The 25775-nt window shown below is 38.6% G+C and overlaps 3 protein-coding genes across 6 annotated transcripts in view; all 3 read left to right on the top strand.

Annotated features, from left to right (window-relative positions):
* The window catches only part of LOC110679012 (zwei Ig domain protein zig-8-like), a 957706-nt gene that overhangs the window by 513005 nt on the left and 418926 nt on the right, over positions 1–25775 (top strand). The gene's annotated exons all lie outside the window — the stretch shown is intronic.
* Positions 15441–16305, top strand: LOC110678128. The gene is made up of 2 exons (XM_021850732.1): positions 15441–16162; positions 16245–16305. The coding sequence occupies exons 1-2, from the start codon at positions 15714–15716 to the stop codon at positions 16303–16305; spliced, it is 510 nt and encodes a 169-aa protein (XP_021706424.1). The 5' UTR covers positions 15441–15713.
* Positions 21198–22274, top strand: LOC23687921 (histidine-rich glycoprotein; the record flags this gene model as incomplete). The annotated part of the gene is made up of 1 exon (XM_021852880.1): positions 21198–22274. A coding segment is annotated over one exon (1023 nt), but the record flags the coding sequence as incomplete, so codon positions are not given.

Raw genomic sequence — 25775 nt, 5'->3', positions numbered from 1 at the left:
GTCGTCGATAAGGCCTCAAGAACATTAGGCTTCATTATGCGGTTATGTAAACATTTTAACGATGTTCACTGTTTGAAATCGCTGTACTGTTCGTTAGTGCGTCCTATTCTTGAATTCAGTTCACCTGTATGGAGTCCAATTTACCTTAATGGCGCGGAACGCATAGAATCGGTTCAACGAAGGTTCATTCGATTCGCATTACGCAGATTACCATGGCGAGATCCTTATCGTTTGCCGAGCTATGAAAGCCGTTGCTTGTTAATCGACATCGAGACCCTTCGAACACGAAGAGACATCTCGAAAGCGATGTTCGCCGCCGACGTTCTACAAAACAGAATAGACTGTCCAGCGATTCTCCACGAAATTGACCTCAACGTCCAACCTCGAGCACTTCGGAATAATTTAATGCTACGACCTCCATTGCGCAGAACGAACTACGGGATGAACACAGCTATCGATGGAATTCAAAGGACTTTTAACCGTGTCTCATCTAAGTTCGATTACCACATGCCCCGGACTACACTTCGCCGCCTATTCTCAGATGTTCTGACTGAAGTCAGAGAAATTTAGTAAATCATGCTATCTGTTTATCGTTATGTTCATTTTAATTGTTGACAAGCAATGTATGTTTCTTTTAAGTATTTTAATATTAGGGCAGAACCATTGGGGCCACTGTCGGCCTGTTGGTATATCTAAATAAAATAAAATAAAAAATAAACTTAAATACAGGCAAAACCATCAGATAAACAAAATCTCTTCGTATCAAAAGCACACTTGGCGCTGGTTGTACAGTTTACCTACCAATCGAAAAATGCAAATGATTGTCAATTACTTTCAATAACAGTTTAATCAGAACAGCCTCCGACGGTGCTCGACAACCAATAAAATGTCTCCTGGAACGGCAACAGATGGGGAATAAATTTATCTGACTCGATGAAGCGTTTTGTGCGGAAGGTATCTCGCTATTCACAAAATTAATTCGTTTCGTACCGAGTGGAGAGAAACAAGAAATTTTTAGAACTTCTGCAAAGAATACTTCTATATGTTGAACAGGTGCAAATGCTGAGAGGCAACTGGTTTTAAGGCGATCCATCAATAGAATCAAAAAATCTTGAAATCAAAACTTAACACACGTGTTTTTGTGGATCCAGCAGCAGCAAGAGAAAATGATTTTACGCTCACTTAAACTTGGGTATTAGATCGCGAACATACCACACCCAACTTTGATATGGAACCAACAGGATGAAAGCAGCACACCGAATTAGAAGCAAAAAATCATTAGCATAATTTCCATTTTTCCACCGAGCATATCACAACAACGACAAGCCAACAAAAAAGACAAGTGCTTCTTCAGGTCTGAAGCATAAGACTAGACTGGTTGATACTCTAAATTGGCTGAATTAAGTTACATTTGGTCTCATTTAAAAATTTGTTTCCACCAGTTTCTTGCTCATGTGCAACGTAAGCTGATTGAATAACAGCATAAAACTTGTACTATTCTAAAAATTTTTTTGATTAAAATTTAGCATGAGACAGTATGAATCGTCTTGAGTTATGTAAAAGTGTGTAAAAAGACAGCGTTCTGGGGAGCTCACAAGATTTATTATGGCAAGGGCAGACTATCTGTCGATTTAGATTATACTTAGGGGTCATGCACAAATTACGTCACGCTCCAAGGGGGGAGGGGGTCGAGCCAAGCGTGACAAGCCTTACAAAATTTTCGGAGGGCTCATACAACAAGTGTGACAAAGGGGGGGGGGAGTTGGTCGAAAAAGTTTAAATTTAGCGTGACATTATTTGTGTACCATCCCTTAACTACACTTAAATTTGAATTTTGAAATTCCTCCATAACTTTCATAAAACATTTTAAAAATTTCAACAAGAAATTTCTCCAGGATTTGAACAATTTTTCTAAAAAAATAGTACGAAATTCCCTCAAACATGTCTCCAAAAATTTTCAATGCTGTTAATATGTTCATGAACGAAGCCGCTCCGACAATTACTTGCGTACTTGTTTACAATAGGTGGTAAACGATAAAATAAGACTTTGTAGATGTGGACCAGCAGCTTCGTCTTTATCCTCCTGATCAACTTTACCAAAGTCAGCATTCTTAACCTTTCGGTCGTCGCGCGAATTTTTGTAACGCGAGTAGTCGTGCGTTGAACTTTGTATAACACCCTTGATTTTGCGAATATCCCAGGAGTCTGACCACTTAGAAAGATGCCGTCTTCAGCAAAGTTGTTCAGTAGCTCAAGGGCTATCATTATTTTAGCCAAGAAATTCGGGATTTTGCCACTAGGCGGCGCTAGTGAGCATGGAACTTTTGTATCGCAGATCTCAGGATCCTGACCACTTAGAAAGATGGCGTCTTCGGCAAAGTTGCTCGGTAACTTATGGACTATCATTGTTAGAGCTAGTTGATTCCAAATTTTACCACCAGGCGGCATTAGTGAGCATAAAACATTTGTTTTGCAAATATCGCAGGAGCCTGATCACTTAGAAAGATGGCGTCTTCGGCAGAGTTGTTCAGTAGTTCAAATTATTTCTTTGTTTAATCCTTAAAGTTCGAGATTTTGTAAAATAATGATAGTTCCTGAGCTTCTGAATGTTGAAGGTGCCTGTCATACCCCCGTACGCTCTCCTCCGCCGGATGTACTGCGGTGCTTCTTCCAGATTGCTTTGAGTGTAGCTTGTCTTGTCACTTGCTTCAATGACAAGAGCATCGCCCCTGAACCTCTCACGAGGTGGCCGTCGCTTTTCTTTCTTCTTCGGTTCCTTTTTTTCCTATTCCTCTCCTTATGTGCTGTATTCTTCTCCTTTTGACCTTTCACGGTGCGCCATTCACTGCCGTTCTGCTGACTGCCATTCACTGCCGTGCTGACGCACTCATTGTCGCTTCTCTGCTTTTCGGGATCTTCCTGTTCTCCTGGTGAATTCATCGTTCTTTTTTCCGAGCGGGTGGTCGGATGAAGCCTTGGCGTCTCCTGTGCAACGGCTGTTGCATTCACCGAAATTAATGCTATTTCGGCTTTTCCGCTCTACTGCGCAATTCCTTCTGTCTGCTTGATTTTGAGGTGGACGTTGTTTTTCGTCTTGACGAACTCATAGAGTTCATTGACCTTCCTCTTTACTTCCGACCTTCCGGAGCCTTCTCATGCAGCCGATTGTCTTGAGCGGTGTTACTACCCGACTTTGGTGTGAACACTTGACTCAGGAAGCCTGCATCCCGCTGGTTTCCCGGTGGCTCACTCGGTGTGTTGCATCTGCTAGCTAAACGATCGATTATTTGCTCCATTCGATTGGGTCCCCCCTTCGGGCCGCTATCTCTACTCGTTGTATATAGTCGCGAATCGTGATCCCATGGTTGTCTATGCAAGCAGGGAGGCCATTCTAGGGTTGACACAATACTTCATGGGGGTTGTGTTCAGAGCCGGATCGGCGTAAGTCAGGAATGTTACGTCTGAGCCTACTACTCACTGAGGTTGATGACGAGTTTCGAACGTACACGAAGGCCTGCCAAGGTTTTACCAGGACGGAGGCAGTTGCCTTATAGTGCTATTCGCCATTTCAAGTTGGTGTCACCCTTCCTTACTCAGGGAACACTACACTCTTAAAAATAATGAAAATTACTCTGGACGTAATTCTGGTTATGACTGAATGATACATGATGTAAGTGATGGAACGACACAAAAACGTGTCCTTGAAGATGTATTGAACAAAAAATGTAATTTTACATGTTAAAGGACACGAAAACGATGGAACTGTGATCGTCATTTCCCGAATCAGACACTAACGTATTTGAAATTGGACACCAATTTACGTCATTCGGCTCGCTTCTTTTATGTGCATCCCAAAAGACGTAAATCACATTATTTTTTGGTACTGTGTAGAGTATGCTGCCAGCCCACGACTGTTAGTCGACGTATCCAATCCGTAATCCGTGTCCTGTCCGTTGTTCTGCGTTGAGACCAGTATACCATTATCAGGATTTTACTTACATCCATCCTGATGTGCCGGTTGGCACTCCAGAGGGCTAAGGTGCCTTGAAAGCGGTACCAGATTGCTTGTTCAGGGTTACTTGCAGATATGTGGTTTTTTGTAGAGATTCACCAGAGCCCACTGATGAACCCCCGCCACATCCTAGGTAGACCATACTTGAGCCCCTGGTCAGATGTACCAGACGCTCAGCCATCTCCCGAAGGAAGTATAAATGGCGGAAAGGGTAAAAATCCCAAGCTCCCACCTGGCATTCCCTCACTCTAGCTGATGTCAGAAGGACAACAGTGCCCAGTTTGCACTAACAGCTAAGTACGCAACCCTTAGCTGGTGGTCTTTGTCAGCGTTAGACCCGTGGAATCGTGAGGTAGGGGCTTGTGAGGACCAGAGCTATGTTGGACGCTCCTTCCTGGTTTTCGACTCACCATTTTGCAATTCCATGATATATGTATGCATGATAATGTAATACCACATATCTAACATGGTCTCCCTCGTAACCGATTCCCGTGGCAATTGGAATTGGAACCGATATTTCCAGGATCTTTTCGTAATGAAAATTTCCTTGACTTCCCTGGGCATAGAGTATCATCGTACCTGTCACACGACATACGAATACGAAAATGGCAGCTTTGGAAATGAAAGCTCTCAGTCAATAACTGCGGAAGTGCTCATAACAACAGTAAGCTGAGAAGCAGGCTCTGTCCCAGTGAGGACGTAATGCCAAAAAGAAGAAGAATAATAAGTGCTCCAGAGACACATAAGTGAAAATCCAAACCATTATGAAAAGTTTAAAACGGACCAGCTTAATTAAACTTTATTCTCATGCTGCACGGGCACCCCGCTTTAGTCAGGAATAGAGACTACCGGTGACCTGATGGTGGTGACTGCGAGTCATAAAAATTTCACGAAGCTCACAACATCGCATGCACACCTTCTATGTACGACGAGCGAATGAAATCAGCCGAGGGGGATGACAGAAACAAAAAAGAAAATACAGAAAGACGCCTATGTCACCTACTACATCAAGATTACGGACACTGACTGGTGGTTGTGGTTCGAATGCGGCTGTCTTATAATTTTTACATTAGCGAAATAGGTACTGTAAGTGAAACCGTAATTTGCAAGGCTCATACTATGGATTATAATCTGTGCTTCGTATGTTCACCGTTGTGACTTGACAGAGGCGGTTGGATTTACGTTTCGAACATGGTAAATATACATATGTGCTATGATGATAGAATTTCACGGTGGAACATCAAAACAGAAAATTTGATACCTACCTTCTATCAAACAGCAGATTTCTGCAAATAAGAGGCTTGGAAACAGATGTGAAGATTGGGTTTAGAATTTAACGCTGTATCAAGAAATGATAATACAACCAAATTCGGAAACAGTGAACGTCGTACTCTTGTGCCGTGCGTACGCAACTTTCATCCGTTTATGGAAGTTTTGAGACTACCTAAAGCAATAAATCAGTACTTCTCAAGGCTACAAACACAGTGCTTTTCAGTGCTACTTGTTATATCTATTAATCCCTTTTCGATCCATGTTAGGACCCGTGTCTTCGAATTTTCATTGAACTCGTTGGTGGAAGCTAATCGTGAAAGTCCTTCTTGGACACCATCTTGGAAAAGATGCCGCTCAATTTCTTCCTACAGAGTGGGATACAAACATGAAAAAAATAATAAAAGAACGGAAACTCATAAAGACTGCAAACACCTTCTCAAACATTTTGAAAAGAAAACGCACACATTTTTCACTTATTAAAGTGTTACATAGAAACGCTTGACTTCCTACGGTTGTTCCGTTAGCGGTACCTTCTCATCTTATACAATGAAGTGTGGTTAAAAAAATATATCTCTGAATCAAACACCCACTACAAATACTTTTTCCTTGCTACCTGTTCAATATGTAGACCTCAGCCAAGTTACACAAGAAACCCCAATTGACTTCTCTGAAGGATGGTATTATTTTAGGACTGCGACCTTGATACCATCCTTTCATGCAGCAGTACCACAACTTTCGTAAAACAAACTTACCCAGAGACTCTTAAATTTAAACTGCAGCCCAGACAGAACAAAGAAACATCAAATCAAAAATTTATGCGAATTTTCCAGCAAGACGATTACTTTACCGTTTTTTTCTTGCTTCTGAAGCCTAATCAATTTCCATCAATATGTTAATAATTGATTTAATTCACTTTGTATATGCATGCGCTCGAAAGCGTTTCGTGGAAGATTAGAATAAATTTCATAGACACTTTGGCATAAAAAAGCCTTACAGCAAAAGGATCAATACTGCCTTACGCCATTATTTTCCTCTCATTTCATCGCGTTTAGTGTTCATTTAGTTGATTGTTATTGTTATAAACGTCTGCAGTCTATCTGCTGCGTCACCGTCGACCGAGGCTTGCTTCTGCTTGCGGATTTTCTGGAAAATGGCTCTGCTTGATTGCAGGGCTCATTCGCAATCTGTTCTGTTCAAATCCTACGGCAAAACGAGAAGGCCACTTGCTCGCTCTGGCCGCCAAGTCGCGTTGGCAGAATGCGTGGCACCGGAGGGAATTTTGATTAATGTTCATTTAAATGATTAATGACTGTAGAGGATATGATCTATTGCTGTCTCGTACCTAAATGCATAATTTATTATTGCGACAGATGGTGTAGATGGATGAAATGCAAAACTCGCGAATAACCTCACCGAGCTTCATTGGCTTTTACATGATCCATTGACGAATTTCCAAAATATGATTACTTTCCAATACTGTACACTTTTCATGCGGATTAACGCAATCATTCATCGAAGATTCATACAATCCGAACTATGAAAATGCGCCTGGAGATCAGGTTCATCATCTCAGTATCGATTAAGGGAATGCGCTTTTTCATGCCGATACGAAACAAAACGATACACTAAAATCTCAATTTACGAAGTCTTTTTTGACGCATATTCAATTTACGTCACTTTTTTACGAAGTGCGTAAATTGAGTTGATACTATTATGTGGGAAATTATGTAATGGAATGACCTCCGGTTGGGGAAAATCGTTGAAAACCCATGCATTATGGATAAGGAATTCCCCCCACTTAAGTTACCAGTTAGGTTGCCAATATTTGCCAATATTAAGCATAAATGTTTGAATTTTTTGCATATTTTCGCACTATTGATTCGTTTCAGGTAATATTCTTACGTCCACACTGATACTACTGCAAAACTGGTACTCACGTGCACTAACACAAGCAAACTTATTACCCGCAACAATAAAATAATTTCAAAATTGTTTTCTGCCAATCAAACATCTATTGTAACTCTGCCCAACATCGAATAGCTACCTACCTCGATGGCTACAGCGTAGCATCACGCCATTGCCGGGCGTATTGTAGAGCTCCATCTTCGTCGGTCTTGGGCGAAACTTCTCCAGTTGCCCCAAACGTTTAGGGTCGCCAGGTCCTCCTCCACTGCGTACAGCCAGCGTATTCGTGGTCTTCCCCGAAGCCGCTGATTTCTACTTGGTTCCCTGCTGAATATTATTTTTGCGCAATTCTTTCTTCCGACATTCGCACTAAGTGACCAGCCCACTGAAGTCTGCCGTATTTTACACGCTTGATAATATTCGCATCTTTGTATACTTGATACAACTCTTGATTCATGCGTCTGCGCCACACACCATTTTCAAGTTTCGCACCGAGTATTTTCCGCAGCACTTTACGCTCGCAATCACCGAAAGCTTTCCATTTTGTCTCTTTCAAGGTCCACGCTTCGTGCCCGTAAAGCGCCACCGGAAGAATCAATGTTTTATACAGGGTGAATTTTGTTTCCGTTTACAAGCTGCGGGACCTAAGCTGATTACGTAGTCCGTAAAAGACCTAATTCGCAGCCGCAACACGTCTTTTCACTTCGCGGGAAACGTCGTTGTCACATGTCACAAGTGTTCCAAGGTAAACAAATTCTTCAACAACTTCAAACACTACCTCAGCACCTGCACCACCAAGCCTGATATCTCTACCTGCAACCATGTACTTCGTTTTGGTAGAAGGCCTATCCTTGCTGTCTCCCTCTTCAAAGGCACGAAGGTCTCTTCCACTGACCTGCGATCGATTCCAATTAGATCTATATCGTCCGCAAAGCCATGGAGCATGTGCGACCTTGTGATAATAATGTCATTTATCTGCAGGCCAGATCTCCTAATAGCACCCTTGAGTGCAATGTTGAACAGTAAATTCGAAAGTACGTCTCCTTGCTTCAACCCGTCAAACGTCATGAACGAGGTTGACACCTCGTGTGCGATCCGAACACTTGATTTCGAACCATCCAGCGGAGCACGTATCAGCACAATTAGTTTCGCCGGAAAATCATGTTCAGACATTATCTGCCACAGTCTTTTACTGAGTCGTACGCCGCCTTGAATTCAATAAACAGATTGTAGTCTGCAAGTTATACTCCCGGAATTTATCTAGGATCATTCGTAAGCTAAACATCTGGTGCGTTGTCGAAAGGTCCTCACAAAAACTAGCTTGGTATTCGCCGACTAAGGACTCCTCGAGCGGTCTCAGTCTGTTGAACAGGATGCGCGACACAATTTTGTACGCCGAATTCAGCAGGGTAATTCCTTTGTAATTGGCAAACTCCAGTCTGTGCCCTTTCTTGTAAATTCGGCGTATGAGGCCATCCAGCCAGTCGTCGGGCAATTCTTCGTCCTCCCATACCTTCATAAATACTCGGTGGATCGACAGATAAAGCAGCTCACTTACGTGCTTGAGAAGCTCGACCGGGATTTCGTCGTTTCCAGCAACCTTACAGTTCTTCAGCTCGCTGATACCCTTTTTAACCTCTTCTATGATCGGTGGGTCTACAGCTTGATCGTCATCATCAATGTTCATCCTGTTCCCCGCTATATTTCCATTTCCACCGTTCAACAATCGCTGAAAGTACCATTTCCACCTGGCAGCTACCGCCGTTTTACCGGTCAGCAAATTTCCTTGTGCCGCGCACCATTGACGTTGCATAGAATCTCCGCATGTCATTTCAGTTCATGCTTTCTTGAGCTTCAGCTATCACACTTTCTTCGTGCTGCCTTTTCTTTCTGCGGTGGATTCGCTTTTCTTCGGCTCTCGCTGCCCTGTACCGGTCTTTGTTCTGTCGGGTATCGGCCACAAGCATACGGCTTCTGGCGACATTCTTCATGTCTGTCACTCTTTGGCACTCTTTATCGAACCAGTCGTTTCGTCTTCGTCTTAATGGATAGGGTTCTACAGGCTGTTAACATCTCCAGCAGCGTTGATTCTTCCCAACCAAGGTTGCCACATGTACAGATTATCTGTATTTTACAGATTTCCTCGCAAATTTTGTGATCAAGAATCTGTATACACAGATTACAGATTCTGTATACAGAATTCTGCCAAGATTATACAGATTTATACAGATTTTTGAACAACAATGAAAATACATATTTTTCAGAACCTAAGAATACAAACTGATAAATGACAATTTTGCCTTATGATTAGTATTTCCTTAATTTTTTGTGTGAATCTCATGCCAATCAAAATTTTTCAGCATACAGATTCAAAACACAGATATTTTGTTTCAGGATACAGAAAAACAGATATTTGAAGGAAAAATACAGATTTTTATGAGGCAACTCTGTTCCCAACTGCTCGTATAGGTACTGGTGGTACTGTGCAGCTACCATACGACAAGCGTTGTATATTGAAGCGCAGCGTTCTGTTTGTTCTAGAATTCGTGACGCTGGATAACGCCAGAATTTTAGCTACAACGAGATAATGATTCGAGTCGATATTAGTGTATATGGCTCGTGTAATTTCAATGACTTTTGTACACAAGAATCTCCCGTCTTTTCTCCTCACGAAGTGTTCAAGAGTGATCACAAAAACATACTATTTGAAGTAGCACAATCCGAGGTCAAAATGATCACTGGGCGAATTAGATCAGATCAGTACCAAATAGTAATTCCTTTCAAGGATGCTGAATGCCTTCTTGGTATCACAAACAATTCATGTTTTTTACGTTATAGATGACCAATGATAATTTTAACCCGTATAGGCCTGAGTGAAAGCAAAAATTCTAAAACCCTCACCGCTCAGCGAATTCTTAACGGATTCAAATGATTTTTTGTCAGTTCACTGACCCACATATCTAGTTTCTAGAAGTGGCCAGAGGAACTCGGAAATATTTCTGTGGCCGAAGTTATTCCGGTGGGTTACTGGGTCAAGTCGGGTAAAAAAGGGCTGTATTTTGGGACATGCCAAGTTACCTTTATTTATTTGCAATGACAATAATCTTAATTTGCATAAATCATTAAGATCTGACATTCAACATTATAAATGAAGTGTTTTGCACCGTTTAAAATATACCGGATGTGGCCATTCAGACGTAATGCCCGGAAGTGCCGGCTATAGATTTGTTGGATACTAAACCGTTTCAGTTATCGAAAAGTAGAAATCAAACATAATTTTGCACTAAAATGCATTCCCACAAGCTTGGCACAGATGTTCAGATACAAATTGGCCACCTTACCATAAATTCGAGGCGTCCCGGAACGCAAAAATGATCATTTGTAGGATTAATCAAATGCAAAACTCATGGTTCTACAATTCAATCGTTTCGCAAAAGGTTTACACTGATGCAATTTTCTTAAAATTCCGTCATGTAGTGGCCACATTATAGCCGATTCCGGAAATTATATGTGACTTGAAATTTGCCTACTTTGAGGGGCACAAACGCACAGTACCCTTGTCACCCGACCTGACCCAGTGATCCACGGGAATAACTCCGACCACAAGAATACTTCCGCGTTCCACTGTCCACTTCTAGAAACTAGATATGTGTGCCAGTATACTGACAAAAAATCATTTGAATCCATTAAGAATTCTCTGAGCGGTAAGGGTTTTAGAATTATTGCGTTCACTCAGGCCTATACGGGTTAAACTATATTGCTTCTAATAAGATTAGTTTTGCACAGAAATTTCCACCATTTTTTAAAGTTTTAGGAATAGTTGAGCTTGAGTTTGAGCTTGATTGGCCGCCCGTGGTTGCTACTCCAGTATCGCCAGATCAGCTGCACTTACACAAGAAACCAACCAGATGACTACTTGGTATTAACAAACACCCTCAGTGTATAAGTGCTGGTGATCTTCTATTTTTAGGCAACAATGGTGCCTGCCACGTCATAATGCAGACCAATGAGGAGAAGGGGAAGGATTTAATGATGCATTCAACTGGCTCCCACGGTAGACCGTATATACCACTGCGTCTACGCCAGTTCATGCGGGAAGGGTGAAAGGTTGGGGTAATTTTTATGGCAGAGAGGCGCTGGTTTGGTTAGCAGACTGCCTATGTATCAGGCGTAAAGGAAGGTATGCTATAACGATAAACGAATGGAAGCGTAGGGAAACGGTTTATTTCTGTCCGTCTCGTGTTCTAGCCAATACTATGAACTGTGAAGATACATCAACTGTGATATATTAAGAGTGGTAGATAGAAGCAAGTGAAAGACCTTCTGCTTATGAAGCAGAAGCGGTAGCCATTAGAACACCAACCCCGTCAATTTTTTAAAGTTTTAGGAATAGTGTTGAGAAAGTCAATACACGGTAAAAAATCAGCACGACCGATTGAATGGATTTAACTCTTGATTCAAAACGCCAATTATCAAGATTTAAAGAGTACTAACTTTTGATTAGCTCTATTGTCTCTAGAACTAGGAATTCAAGTGAAAAGTCGGTAATTTTGAACATCGTGCATCTTGCATGAAAGCAATGTTTTGCAACTCGTTGTAACAAGATATTGTGATCAATTGGGCTTTTGATTTTTTCCAAAAGTTGTCAAATTTCGTTTCCACATGGCAGCTTAACGACTTCGAGTAGTGCGTGGTCTTCCGATTTCATTCCATGCTCCTGTGAGGTGAACGACGGAATCAACACCAACCGTGTTCGGTTCGCGTTGTATAAGTGCGAACAAAGAATCGCGTATCGCAGTAAGTCCGTATGATTTTGGTGAAGCTGAAAGTGGATTGTGGCTGCTCAATCGAGGATGAAGGATCAATTGGTGAGCCCTTTTCATGCTTTCGTTTCAAGTCTGTAAAACATGTATGACTGCACACTAAATCGTTACACTTGTGGGACATAAACATGATTTTTCAACAAACTACACAGCGTAACAAAAATTATATTTTTGTGTGTCTCAAGGATCAAATTATGTGTTCCTAGTAGATTTTATCCCATTATAAATAGCTGAGAAAATGCGGTGAGAGAAAATTGGATGGCAGCGCGTTATAGGATATCTTACTGCACTCTTATTCATAAACTATTTATGTTCTGCATTTTTTCTTTCATTAGACCCCTTTCCTTATTTCCTTATACCTTTATTTTAGCATATTAAAAAAAAAACTTTTAATGGTCACTGTAAGTGTCAGCATAAGAGCGTTCTGTGATGGTCCAGCCAAACTTTTTTTTTCTTGTATATAAGTAACATGCTCAAGTCCTGATTTCTGTAGGAATGTTGTGTTTAGTTATTTGTTCAATAAACTTTGGATGATTCGTCACTTGAAGTTTCTAAATTATTTTCATCTACATAGATTTTTTTCATATCAATTAAAATATTATATTTATAAGCGTGTTTATATCTCACAAACAATTTTTTATAATGGCCTAATTGATCCTTCCCATTTACAATCATCCCTACCAGTAACCTTTGTAGAGATGCAAACGTAAAAATGGTCTCCAAATAGTAAAATTTGCACACAAATTTCGCTCATTGAAAGACGGACTCGGTTTTTACCGAAAATTTGAGTGGTTTTTGTTTACTATTTGCATAGGAGGTCATGGAAGAAGTTTTTTGAAGAGTTTTTTGAAAACTTGTGAAAAAATACGGCAAAAATACCGAGAAACAAAAAAGTTATCACAATTTGAATTTTTTTCTTGCGGTAAAATATCTTCTTCTTCTTGGCATTAACGTCCTCACTGGGACAAAGCCTGCTTCTCAGCGTAGTGTTCTTTATGAGCACTTCCACAGTTATTAACTGAGAGCTTTCTTTGCCAAAGTTGCCATTTTCGCATTCGTATATCGTGTGGCAGGTACGATTATACTCTATGCCCAGGGAAGTCAAGGAAATTTCCTTTACGAAAAGATCCTGGGCCGATCGGGAATTGAACCCAGACACCTTCAGCATGACTTTGCTTTATAGTCGCGGACTCTAACCGCTCGGCTAAGGAAGGCCCTTTTTTTCAAATATATTTTAAAATTTTTCCGGAGCTCAAAATTTATTGCAAATTTGGTTTTGGAGTCAGTGATGAACGAAGAACAGTTGCAAGTTGGTGTCAAGATAAGTTAATTGTTCTTCGAAGATTGAAGATTCAAATATAAGACTGGCACAAATGTATGTTGGTTCAAAGACCATTTTGGACTAGATGCATAAAGAAAACTTATTTTTATTCATTTTTATTTAAGGTTGTTCAAATTGATTATATTATATTCCAACATGTATATTTTAACTTTTTTTAAATTGAAATCAAAACATGCAATATTGGTTTCGATTGGTATCGATATTTAAGTGTGTTAAGCAAATGGGAAATTACCCTATTACGGTATCTGAGCCAAGAAAAATTACAACAAAAATCCAAAAACAGCCCATCAAATAGCAGACTAGTGTATTAGAGGGTCGATGGAAGAATAAATGTGCTTACTTTCCTTTGGTAAACATAATAAATGCATGGTATCATTGACTCGAAGTGTGGTGTAGCTTAACGTTGAAGTCCTCCCAAGAATACCCATATCCAAAGTCGAGGCAAAAGCTCCACTTCCCGCTCCCGTAGTCCCGGCTCGCAGTCTGCACATTGTGACGCTGATGGATGAGTTTTCAACCACGGGGCCTTTTTTGTTCGGATTCCAGAGTAAACAGCTTGAGTTGGCTTCCAGGAATAATCATTCGTTTGCACACCCACCACGAAAGTAGCAACCCGAGACCCAGCCTGCGAGACGCGATGTGTCGAGGTTAATTAGGGAAATTAGCCCGTCTGGGCTTCAGCCAATCATTACTTGTTGCAGCTAATTGGCCAAAGGGTGGAGATTGAACTAGTTAAACAGAATGGTTTTGGCATAGGTTTGGGGCTCTGGGATGTCGATGAATCCGAGAAATGCCGGACTAATCTCCCTTATCAAACAAGTTCAATGAGATCGATACTAAGGATATGCGATAAATCGAGTGATTCCGTCAATTTTGATGATAATAGAGAAAAGTTCTATAAGATGGGTAATATATATTGCCTACATGCAAATGTGGGTTTCTGGATTAGGAATAAAAAATCCATATCTAATGAATGTGGGTGCTCAGAATAAGATAATTTCGTAACAATTACATTGCAACGCAAACGGTTAAATTACGATTAACCATCCAAAGTTCAGTGAAATGGTGAGTTATTACAATTCACAGCCTTCACCCACCGTAGATTTCTTATTTATGTCTTGAGACGGACAAACGTTGACAAACCAGGTCAAGCTGTCCACCGCGTATGAGTGAAAATTTTACTGCATCATAATATCATGTCAAGGAATTAAAACTTCCTATTCGTTTCCATTTCATGCAACGTCACTTCGGTTCACTAAAATTCTTAGCCATAACATGAGTATGTAACTGGTGCACGTTTTGGTTTATGATATCAATTACTGTAAGTATTCATAATAATTGGCCTCAAAACATTATTTGAGTTGGATTTGGAACATTACAATGCAATTCTGAATGGTTGGCAAACTCAGGAGTGCCTATGTTTTGAGCAACGGATCACCGGCAATAATGGTGGCGATAAGCAATTGCTAAATGATACATCTTATCATTCTCTCGATAGAATCTATTTTTTTTTACAAAATATTTGAAAGGCATTTCGAGAGTTTTAAAGAAAATAAGTAATATTGAAGGGAAAACAACGTGCTTGTGTACACTTGTGAAGCTAAAGGTTAATGAACTAAAATCACAAACCACGTGAATGATCACATACAGTTTAGGAAGGCGAATCACTTAGAATTTGGGTCATCATTTGATATTTGAAAGTAAAGTATGCAAATCAAAGATCAATTTCAAAAAGGTCCATCACAGAACCGAATGGAAAACCTCTTGATTGGATCAAGCCATGGTAGTCGTTTATTCCAAAAGCTGTTTTACAAACAGCGATAAATGCATACTTGCAAAACTTTGTCGCAGCGCGCATTCCAGCCAAAGCTGCCCCAGCGAAGAATAAAAACATTCCGGTGATGCGATTATTGTACCTAGCAAGGGCCGTTCTTTGGTCAGTGACATTCACGAAATCAAAATATGATTGAATCATCCTTAGGGCTCTAGCTTTTTTCTTATAGCAAAGTGGACATGTTGAATACACAATTAGTATTTTTTATTATTAAACTCTTTCAGATAATGATTTAAAATCCATTATATAGAAGCTAGCTTCCTAGATGCATGGATGCATTATTTCATCGGGAAATGATTGATTTCTGTATTTACACAAGTTCAAAGTTTAAAAAAAATTGCAGCACTTATCAACCGACAAATTTTAAGAACAGTAAAACAGCGTCCATTGATCTTTGATCAATATGCCACCCAAAAAGCGCATAAAAGTCCACCTGTTTCGCGCCCGGCCCTTAGTTTGTCAGTGAAGTGTCCGTGTCTGGTGAAAAATTTGCGTCCCGCTTCGACGAGTCGACGCACGACGAAAATGAAACTCGCGGCTGTGATTTTGGTTGCTCTGGTAGCAACTCTTGCCCCCGGTAGGGCACTGCCAGCATCAACCTTTGAACTGCAGACAGATGTCGAAACAGTGGACGATAAACAAGTGCAACCCGCGGAAAGCACGGAAGTGGCCGATCAGGTCGAAGATAAAGATCATGTAGTGAATACTCTGGAAACGACCGAAAAGGATGCGGAATCTGGTGTTACAACCGCGGAAACAACGGAAACCGTAGGAACTACATCTACGACCAATGCAGGTACAAGTGAAGTTGCGGTCGTACGATCTAGACGGGCTGTTACCTGTACCGATATCGTAGGAGTTAACGGGGAAACCGAAACAGTGTGTGACGAAGATCAGGACACAGCTGCCAGTGAGCAACCTTCTGCGCGTAGCTACCATAACCACCACGCATATGGCCATCATCAGGCATACGGGTATGTTCAAAATGTGTCAACTTGAGTTCGGACATGGACGGTGGATTGAATGTGGAATTCTTGTTGTTTCTTGACCCCACAGATATGGATACAAACACGAGCCCAAGAAATACGAACTATATCCAAAGCCTCACTATGGGTAAGTACATTTCGTGTAACTTTTGTGATCGTTTGTGATGCTTTTGCTGTACAGCATTTCCAGTTAAAACGTGATAAAATGGCATCTTCAGACTGAATATTTTCCCACACTACGTTTTTAAAGGGGCCTATCAAAGAAAATATTTTTTATGAATTAAAAATTGATAACTCGAAAACGATGCATTTTATTGAAATATTTTCTCTTGGAAATGAATCAGCCACGGGTTGAAAATGTTCCTATTAAAACAGACCGAAATAGCGAATGTTTGAAATATTCGATATAAAAAAAAATCCTAACGCCGTCCATTCTTGATTTATTACGAGTTTAAAAATAAAATAAACATGCATATGACATTTTGGCCCATATTTTATATAACTCGAGGTGCCTAAGATTGTGCTTAAGTATCTTCGTTTTAGGCCTTATTCAACAATTCAAGGCTGTATTGCAAAGTATGAGGATTTTTACTTTTTACTGAATTATAAAAATAAACTCAGTGGATGTGATAGTAAAAAAAAACCTTATTTTCATGTTACCTAACGTATTCCCACGATATTTTGTTCTACCAGTTCCTTAAGTTTTGTTCTCGATCACCCACTAACATTACTTGAAATTCCTCAAAGCAATCTCCGGACAAAATGTTCTTCACATTGAAATGCACATCTTTTGTGAACGTGTCGTAACATTATACTATTTTTTTTGTAGTGCTTCAGTATTAAAACTCAAAAAAAAAAACGGTAATTTTTCTCAACTTTTGGTCATGATCTTTGAATCGCTTACAGTTTAGCATGACAACGAACTTTAAATTGTCAATGTTTTTGTTACCTAATCTATGAACATTCCCAAATCTTTAAAAAGCTAAAATGTTGCATTAAAACGCATCAATTTGATACAAAATTCGTTAATGTAAACAAAAAGACGAAATGTTCAAATTGGAAATCCAAATTTACAGTCAATGTCATTCCAATCGAACGGAAAATGGATCACACAACAATGTTACCGTCAAAGAAAATTTTACTTCTTCTTAAGTAGCATATTTTCTGAATACACGAGTGTCGGTTGCAATTTTCATATTTTGCATTAAGTATGCTTTACTCACAGAGGCGCATCCACGTTTGAAACCATGGGTAGGACAAACGTTGACAAATATTTAATGCACAGTGAAGTTTAGAAAAAAAAATTCTGGACTGGAAATTTAAAGTTACTATATTTGAGAGGCTCAAACGCAAATCTAAAATCAGGTGTAAGTGACATTTTGGTCGATTTTGAGTTGAGTTGAGGAAATTCTACTGTTTCCAATGTTTTCAAGCGATCTAACGATATTTTCATTTTTTTCCACTCAACAGAATAGAATACTGGCTTGTTTTTTGTCTCCCATACAATTTGTATAGAATGAAAAATTATTGAAAAAATTTCAAAGAAGAATTTCTCAAACAAGGTTTTGTCCCCTTTGCTTCTACCTTCTCATTTTCATGCCAATCGTTACCGCAAGAATAGAGAAGGCTTTCGTTTATTAAAGTGCTGGCAGCGCCTGAGCGCCTTTGAAATAGGAAATTATAGATCTCTTGCCTGAACAAGGGAACTTAAAAAAGTTAAAAATGGCCCGAAAAGAGACTAATCAGGATTCAACAACAACTAATAGGAGCCAGGGGATAAGAGTTTGAGTTTTTATAGCATCAGAGCAGACATTTATGTAACCCTTCTGTGACATTACGTCAAGTATTACAGTACGTGTTTTTTTCATTATTTTCTAAAGGAATTTCATCAATACATAGTTAATTCAGGTATTTTCCCAAGTGTTCAGAAATTACTCCGGAAATTTCCAAAGGATTTCATTAAGCGATGATTTCCCAAGAAATTCATCCACGAGTTTTGCCTAAGCAAATTCTCCAAGAATTATTTTTGGAAACTTTAAGAATTTAATTTGGATTTCTAAAGGGGAACCACAGAAATGATTTTTTTCTAAAGATTATTTCAAAAATTCTCGGAATTCTTCAAAAATTTCCAAGAAAGACTTGTTTAAGATTTCGTTCAGTGATTCATCCATCAATATCCTTGGCACGTCCTTCAAGATTCACGGTCAAAACGTGTTTTTAAATTCAATCAACAAGGATTTTTCTAATATTTCAGGATTTATTTGGGATTTCTCTTCAGCAATTGCTTCAGAGATTTCTTCTAATATTTCTACAGAAGTTCCTCCACTAATTCTTTAAATTCTTCTCAAGTAAGTCTTGAAAGCTTTTTTTCAGCAATTCTTCCAAGAATGTCTCCAGGGAAGGATTCTTTTAAGTAAATCCAATAGATGATTTTTTTCAAAGAAAATTTTAGAGTAATTACTGATAAAACTTGTGTGAGTTTAAAACTCACCCTTGATGAACAAGAAACTCTGAAAACTCCTGGACTCTTGAGGAAGTTTAAGAAGATTTCCTCGATAATTTGCCAGGATAATAAAAAAATCAATCAGATGAATTTAAAAAAAATATCGAAAACTTTGGACAGAGTCTCTATAGGAATGATCGGAGGAATTATTGTAAAAAATGTTGTAGTATAGACAGAAGAGAAAACTTAAATGGACTTTTGAAGATTGTATGGAATTTTTTTTTTTTGAGAAACTTTTAAAAAAATGTTTTGTAAAACAATGGGACTAATACTAGGATTTGTTCGAAGAACCCCTCAAGGAATTTTGGATTTCTAGCAGGAAACGCGAATGACTTCTTGAAGGAACAGGTGGTGGCATTTTTGCACGGTTCTTTAGCTATTTTTCGATTACTCTCGAATGAACGTTTGAGGATTTGCTTGGAAGAACTTCTGTAGAAATCTTTGAAAGATCTCTTAGAGTAACAACTGGAGAATTCGGTTGAAGGATTAGTGAAAAAATATCTAGAGTCAATTCTAGGATAGTTTTCGATCAAATCAAGGATCAATCTGAGGAAGTTACTGGAGGTAGTAGCTTTGGAGTTCTCAAGGATTTCCTGGAGCAAATTTTGGAGAAATTCTTTTAGGCATCCTCTAAATGATCGCTGGGATAATTTCTAGGGAAATCAATAGAGAAATCTCTAACAGTATTTCAAGGGAGATCCCTGTTTTTTTCTTGGCACCGAAGTGACCCAGCTTATCGCAAAAGTTTTCATGAGAATTTTAACCCTCTAATACTCAACCCCGCCTTTAGACGGGGTACACTTTGGAAATTTGTGTATTTTTTTCGTAGCTCAGAAATCAGAATGATTTTAGTTTTGGCTAAAACCTTGACTCATAACACGCATATAAGGTAAGCTTTTCATGACTTTTGAAACTCTTTTGTATTTTGAAAGTTGTTTGAAAAATTGTATTCTTATATAACCTACAAATGCCTGGGGTTCATTTAACGTGTATTATAAAAAATCGTACCTTTTATATTTTTCTACTGTTAACCTATCACAGAAGAAGAGCTTGGTGGTATTAAAATAATTTCAAAACTGTTTTTTCCGTTTATTACACGGAAAATAAAAATATTTTCAGGAAAATAATAGTATTTTAAAAGTACCGTAAAAACTTGAATTTTTATTATTGCCAAAAATCAGCAACTAGAAAAGGCTACAAGAAAAAACCTTTGACTGTCCTACCCAGGTATTTTGTGCGTAGTACATGTTCTACCTGTCCTACCCACTTCCCGCGCCACTGTTTACTCATAACATTGGTTATAAACCAAACACATGAAACCTGTGAACCACTTTTAGCGTGGAGTTCAACATTGGCAGTGCTGCGTGATAGATTTGGCTTAGTTGCTAGTTGAATAATTTTCAAAATGATCAAATTCCGCCTCTTTGTATTTTTGTCTCTTTAGTTAAGCCTCATTTCGTTGCACGACTCTTTACGAATAGCGAGAGTTCTCTACCGGTTTGTGTACAAAATACAACAGCACGAACACTGAAGTGATCAAATATGATCAAAAGAAAAAAAGATCAGTTGTAGGTTATCAAAATGTCCAGCAAAGTTGCTTGTGCTGGTTAAGAGCATTTTTTATGCGAAAGATAGCCATGCTAAAATGTAAACGGTTTATAAATCAAAACAAAAAGTTGAAAACAGTTACAATTTTTTAAGTTATTATACTAAAACACTAGGAAAAAAACAAAAATTCCGCTACGACACGTTCACAAAAGATGTGCAGAACATTTCGTCCGAAAGTTGCATTAAGGAATTTGCTATATTTTATGAGATAAAGCCAAACCAAGGGATTTTTATATAGCAACTTCTTACAAGACACCATTTCAATCAAATGTGCGGTTTTTGAGTTATAAATTTTCATTTAATAAAATTTCCTATATCTGCTAGACTCTTTTCAAAACGTAGTTCATGAAAAAACAAAAATGTGATGGAATATGTCATATCGGATAGCTACTAATCTTTAGTACACATTCAATTTGGAAAAGGTAGCATTTAAGTTTTGTACTAAAATTACTCTGTAAATGACAGTTTTTTATTGTAATGTAAAAGAAGGATTGAAATTTGTTTCCTTCTCTAAAAGAACGACATCGTAAATCGTATTATAATAATGTAAACGTCTTACAAATAACATATAGCCAGCTTGATTTTAGCATAAAATAATTATTGCCTATACATTTCAGATACGTTATCAAACTTCCTGCTTATCCAAAGAAAGTATATCATGTGTATGGACATCATGCATATGCGCATCATGCTCTCCCTAAACCCGTGCATCATGAACATCATGTGCATCACGAAGTTCATCACGAGCACAAGGAACATCATGATCACAAAGAACACCACGTTCCTGAGCATCATGAACATCATGAGCCGGAACATCATGCACCTGAACATCATGAACCTGAACACCACGCACACGAACATCATGATCATGAACACGGACATGAACACCATGAGCATGAACATCCTGCTCCAGCACATAAACATGCACCTGAACATCATGCTCACCACGAACATCATGAGCACCATGAGCATCATGAACACCATGGGCATGTGCACCACAAGCCAGCACACCATGCCCACCATAAATATGAACACAAGGTTCATAAAGGACATTACGGACATAAGGTTCATCACGGACACCATCCAGTGCATCATGGCCATAAAGAACACCACGGACATGCGCACCATGGACATCATGAACATAAAGAACATCATGGTCATGAGCATCACGCACATGAACACCACGCCCATGAACACCATGCGCATGAACACCATGCGCATGAACATCATGTTCCTGAGCATCATGGACATGAGCATGAACACCATGCACATGAACACCACGCTCATGAACACCACGGACATGAACACCACGCGCATGAACACCACGGACATGAACACCACGGACACGATCACCATGCACATGAACACCATGGCCATGAACACCACGGCCATGAACACCATGGACATGAACATCATAAACATGAGCCCCATGCCCACGAACATCATGAACATGAACATCACGGCCATGAACATGAGCATCACGGCCATGATCACCATGCCCATGAGCACCATGGTCATGAACATCATGAGCACCATGAACATGAACACCACGAACCCGAGCACGTTGAGCATGAGCATCACAGACGAGGTCAGCATAAGTCAGCCCATATGATGCATCATGGACTAGAGCAGCACCATCAACATCAGGCCCACGGGCACCAGATGGCTCATCATAGAAAACCGCACCACCATGTGGCGCATCATGAACATCATCAGCACCATGGTTATGGATACGGTTATGGGTATAAGCCACACAAACCACACCATGCTCATGAAGCGCGCCATGAACAACAGCACTTCCGATCGGCCGTCGACAGCTATGCGCCTGCCCCCGTTGTCCATCACGCAACGGCGAAATGTGGGGCAAATGTTCTTGTTGGGTGTGCTCCGGAAGTAGCGAAGGTTCCTTGCATCCCACTGTCGAAAGGCTACTGAACCAGTTAATTAGATTTTGTTTGGGAGATGATTGGTAAAATATAGGAAAAAATTGTTAGGAAAGTGTAGTTATTTATTAATCTATATATCACATCGTTTATTGTCTTGAATCAAACAGTTTAGCCGGTAATACATTACACTTTAATTGCACATTGCACATGGGTCCCAAAGCCATATCTAGGAAGACAATAATGATAGCGCCTAAATCGTCAATTTTAGATATATGGTGTCTTCGGCGAAGTTTATCCATATTTTTCAGACATTTCAAGATCTAAAAGTGCTCGGAACAAAGTTTTTGCGAGAAATTATCTTATAAAAAATTTTCAGGAAAAAACTGATTTTTCAGTACCACCTAGACTGGTTTGTTAAATAAAAATCATAACTCGCAAACCATAAGAGATAGAAATGTGGGTTCTTCGGCAAAGTTGCTCCAAATAGATTGTTATAAAACATTGTAGAACATTGTGTAGGCCTAAATACGTCAGCAAAAAAAGTTTATATTCTGATCTCGTAAACCATGCGGGACACCGTAATTTCACATAACTGAAAAATATGGAGAAACTTTCCCGAAGACACCATATATCTAAAACTGACGGTTCAGGCGCAATCATTTTTGTCTTCCTAGATATATGGGACCAATGTGCACTGGGTGAGTACCAATAACTCGTGTCAACTTCCGTACAATGGGCAGGCAATTGAGGTCTTCAACTATGTTGACAACACTTCCCCGCATATCTAATGGCTGTTACGAACCACTGACCACATGTTTGCGAACGTTTTCCTTAGTTGAAGAGCTATTTGACTTTGTAGAGAGTTCTGGATGCCTTAAAAGGAGCGTGACTAATTCAAGGATGCTACAATAACTATTAAGTATATTCATGAAGACAAATATCAGATGATTTAATCAAATAAATAAAAAAAAAAGAAATGTCAGTTCAAATTTGTAGGATTCATGGACAAAAGTTCGACAGACAAAACATCGAAAAGACAAAAGGTCGAAAGGGAAATTTATCTTTCTTTGAAAAAATATGTTTATAACTAGTTCTAAGATTTTATTCATTAAGACTCAAAAGTCGGATGAAATATACAAATAATAATAAAAAAGATTTTGGTCCTTTTATCCCTTCTTTTCTATTCTTTTTATCCTTTTGACCTATTGCCTTTAGACTTTTTATCGTAGGTTCAACTTGAAGGGTAGGGGGAAAAATCATTGCGAATAAAAAGAGTACATAAGTTCACACACACATGATGAAAAATGATAATCATAAGCAATTCCCAGAAACTCTTGAAGGAATCATGACATCAAGGTGCTCTTTATGTTTTCAAAGGAATTGCAATTTTTCATGGGATTAATAAATGTCCTACAGATGTTTCCATTTGTGACATTTAGTTCTGAGTTCTAATGTTTAACTCTCATTTATTAGGAGCATAAAAGACGTATATTTGTGCTACAGCTGAGCGTGAAAAATAACCGAGTACAGTTCACACATTATCGTAGATCACTTTGTTACAATAATATAGTGCAACAAAGGTTCTCACCGAACATTGAAATGATATCTGTTATAGCTATGTTATATTCACGAATAATTTGGAGAAGACTTTATATGTGCATTCAATTATTGTTACAGTTTTAATCGAAGTTCGTAAACTGAGTTAAGACAATTATAAAAATAATATATTTAAATGAAAAATTTCGTTTCGAAAAACTTGTCTTGTAGTTTATTTTGAGCAAGTTATGCTTAGTTATATATGCGAGGTGGAAATTCGTAAAACGACTTTTTGCATGAGGAGTTTTCACATAAGGGCGTTTTGCATAACCTGTTCTTGTATGAACTGCTTCATGCGAAACATCCATTACGCCAAACGATCTTATGAAAAACGTCATTAAGCAAAATAGGCCAATCCTGTTATTTATGATCATACCTACCTTTTAACTCTCGAATACTCTGAAATATAGTGTGATGTATGTCAATCCAGCATGTAACGCGTATATTTTTAAATAAAGTACCATTGATATCGACATATTTCAGCTATCTAGGGTAGGTGATCCATTAGTTGTGGAAAATTTTGTTATTTGATATATTTTTAAATCATTATATATCTTGTAGTAGTGACATACTAGAGCAGTGATTCCCAAAGTGGGTGAATTCGCCCCGGGCGATTTTCGGGTTCAAGGGGGCGAAAATTTGTAAAACTGAATTTGGGGGGCGAAAACGCATAGAATGGAGGCGAAAGTACTAGTAATGAAATTAAAGAATCATACAAATTATAGGAGATATGACTATGTTACCTCTATTTGGTTGTACGTTTAAGCATACTTATGTTTGGATCCTAAAAGAAAATTCTTTATGAATGTCAAAAACAACATGGTTATATTTTTCAAACATGAATCAGATACTAAGATTTTATCAAAATTTAACGTAGATTTTAATAGTTTTTAATCACAGATGCATTGGAAGTATTTCTGAACCGAGACATTTGTTGGAGCTGTTGGATTTTCTTGGAACTTATTTCAAAATCAGAGCATATATTCAGTTACTTTTTGTTGGGGTACTTAAGATTAGGCAGCTAATGTTATTATTGGTGGAATCTGTGTTTTCGCAAAAACAAAATCGGCATTTATTTTGGAATTTTGGTTTCATAATACCACCTATTTTGAATCTTTTGTGAAATCTGACGGTCAAAAATCGGGTACAATGGATAAAATCACTAATTGCTAAATACGGAAAGTTTCAAATATGGCTGATACAAATATTTATTTTCTTTAAAGTCAAGCACTATCCAACTCTTTCAAGAAGGCGAAAATTATAAAAGGGAGAAGTAAAAAGTCATTATATTTTTGACTCCCATAAGATTTTTGATGTTTTTAAGTTACCAAGCTCGGTAAATCGACGATCGAGAATGGTGCAAATAAAAACACTATTCTTCCATGACTTACTTCCATAGAATCAAAAATAAAAGCTCGTTGAATTACCTTATTCCTTATTTTAACATGTTGCAGAAATCTGTAATGTGATTGATATGCGGATACGTTTCGTTACGGGACAATTTAATTTAGTGGATTTCCTAATTTTACTGAAGAAATATTGTGATATTGTTAGTGCAGCTGAGAGATCAATTAACAATATTTTGAAAAAAAAAAACATCAACTCAATTTTGACGAAAATGCATCGGACTGATTTGCGATTCATGGCCAAATTACTACACTAGTTAACCTGATAGTTTGACAAACTTTATATACATATATTAATTTAGGGGGGCGATTCTTAAATATGTTGGCCACAAGGGGGCGAAAGTCAAAAAAGTTTGGGAATCACTGTACTAGAGGATCATTATTGTAGTACATGTTTATTAGTGTGCAACTTGTCTTTTCAAAAGTTGTCAAACCCAAAAATTTGTATTTTTTATTAGTTTATTAATCACATAAAAACAGAAACCTCAAAATTTGAGTCAAAAATATTAAGATTATAGGTGGTGGAAGCAACTTGAAGGTCAATTTTCAACCAATTAAACGTAACCTTAAGTTGAATATACATAACTTTTCTCAATTTAATT

This window comes from Aedes aegypti, chromosome 3, assembly GCF_002204515.2.
Source record: "Aedes aegypti strain LVP_AGWG chromosome 3, AaegL5.0 Primary Assembly, whole genome shotgun sequence".
Lineage (NCBI taxonomy): Eukaryota > Metazoa > Arthropoda > Insecta > Diptera > Culicidae > Aedes > Aedes aegypti.
The sequence above is the reverse complement of the archived record's forward strand: the minus strand, read 5'-3'. Positions and strand labels throughout refer to the sequence as shown.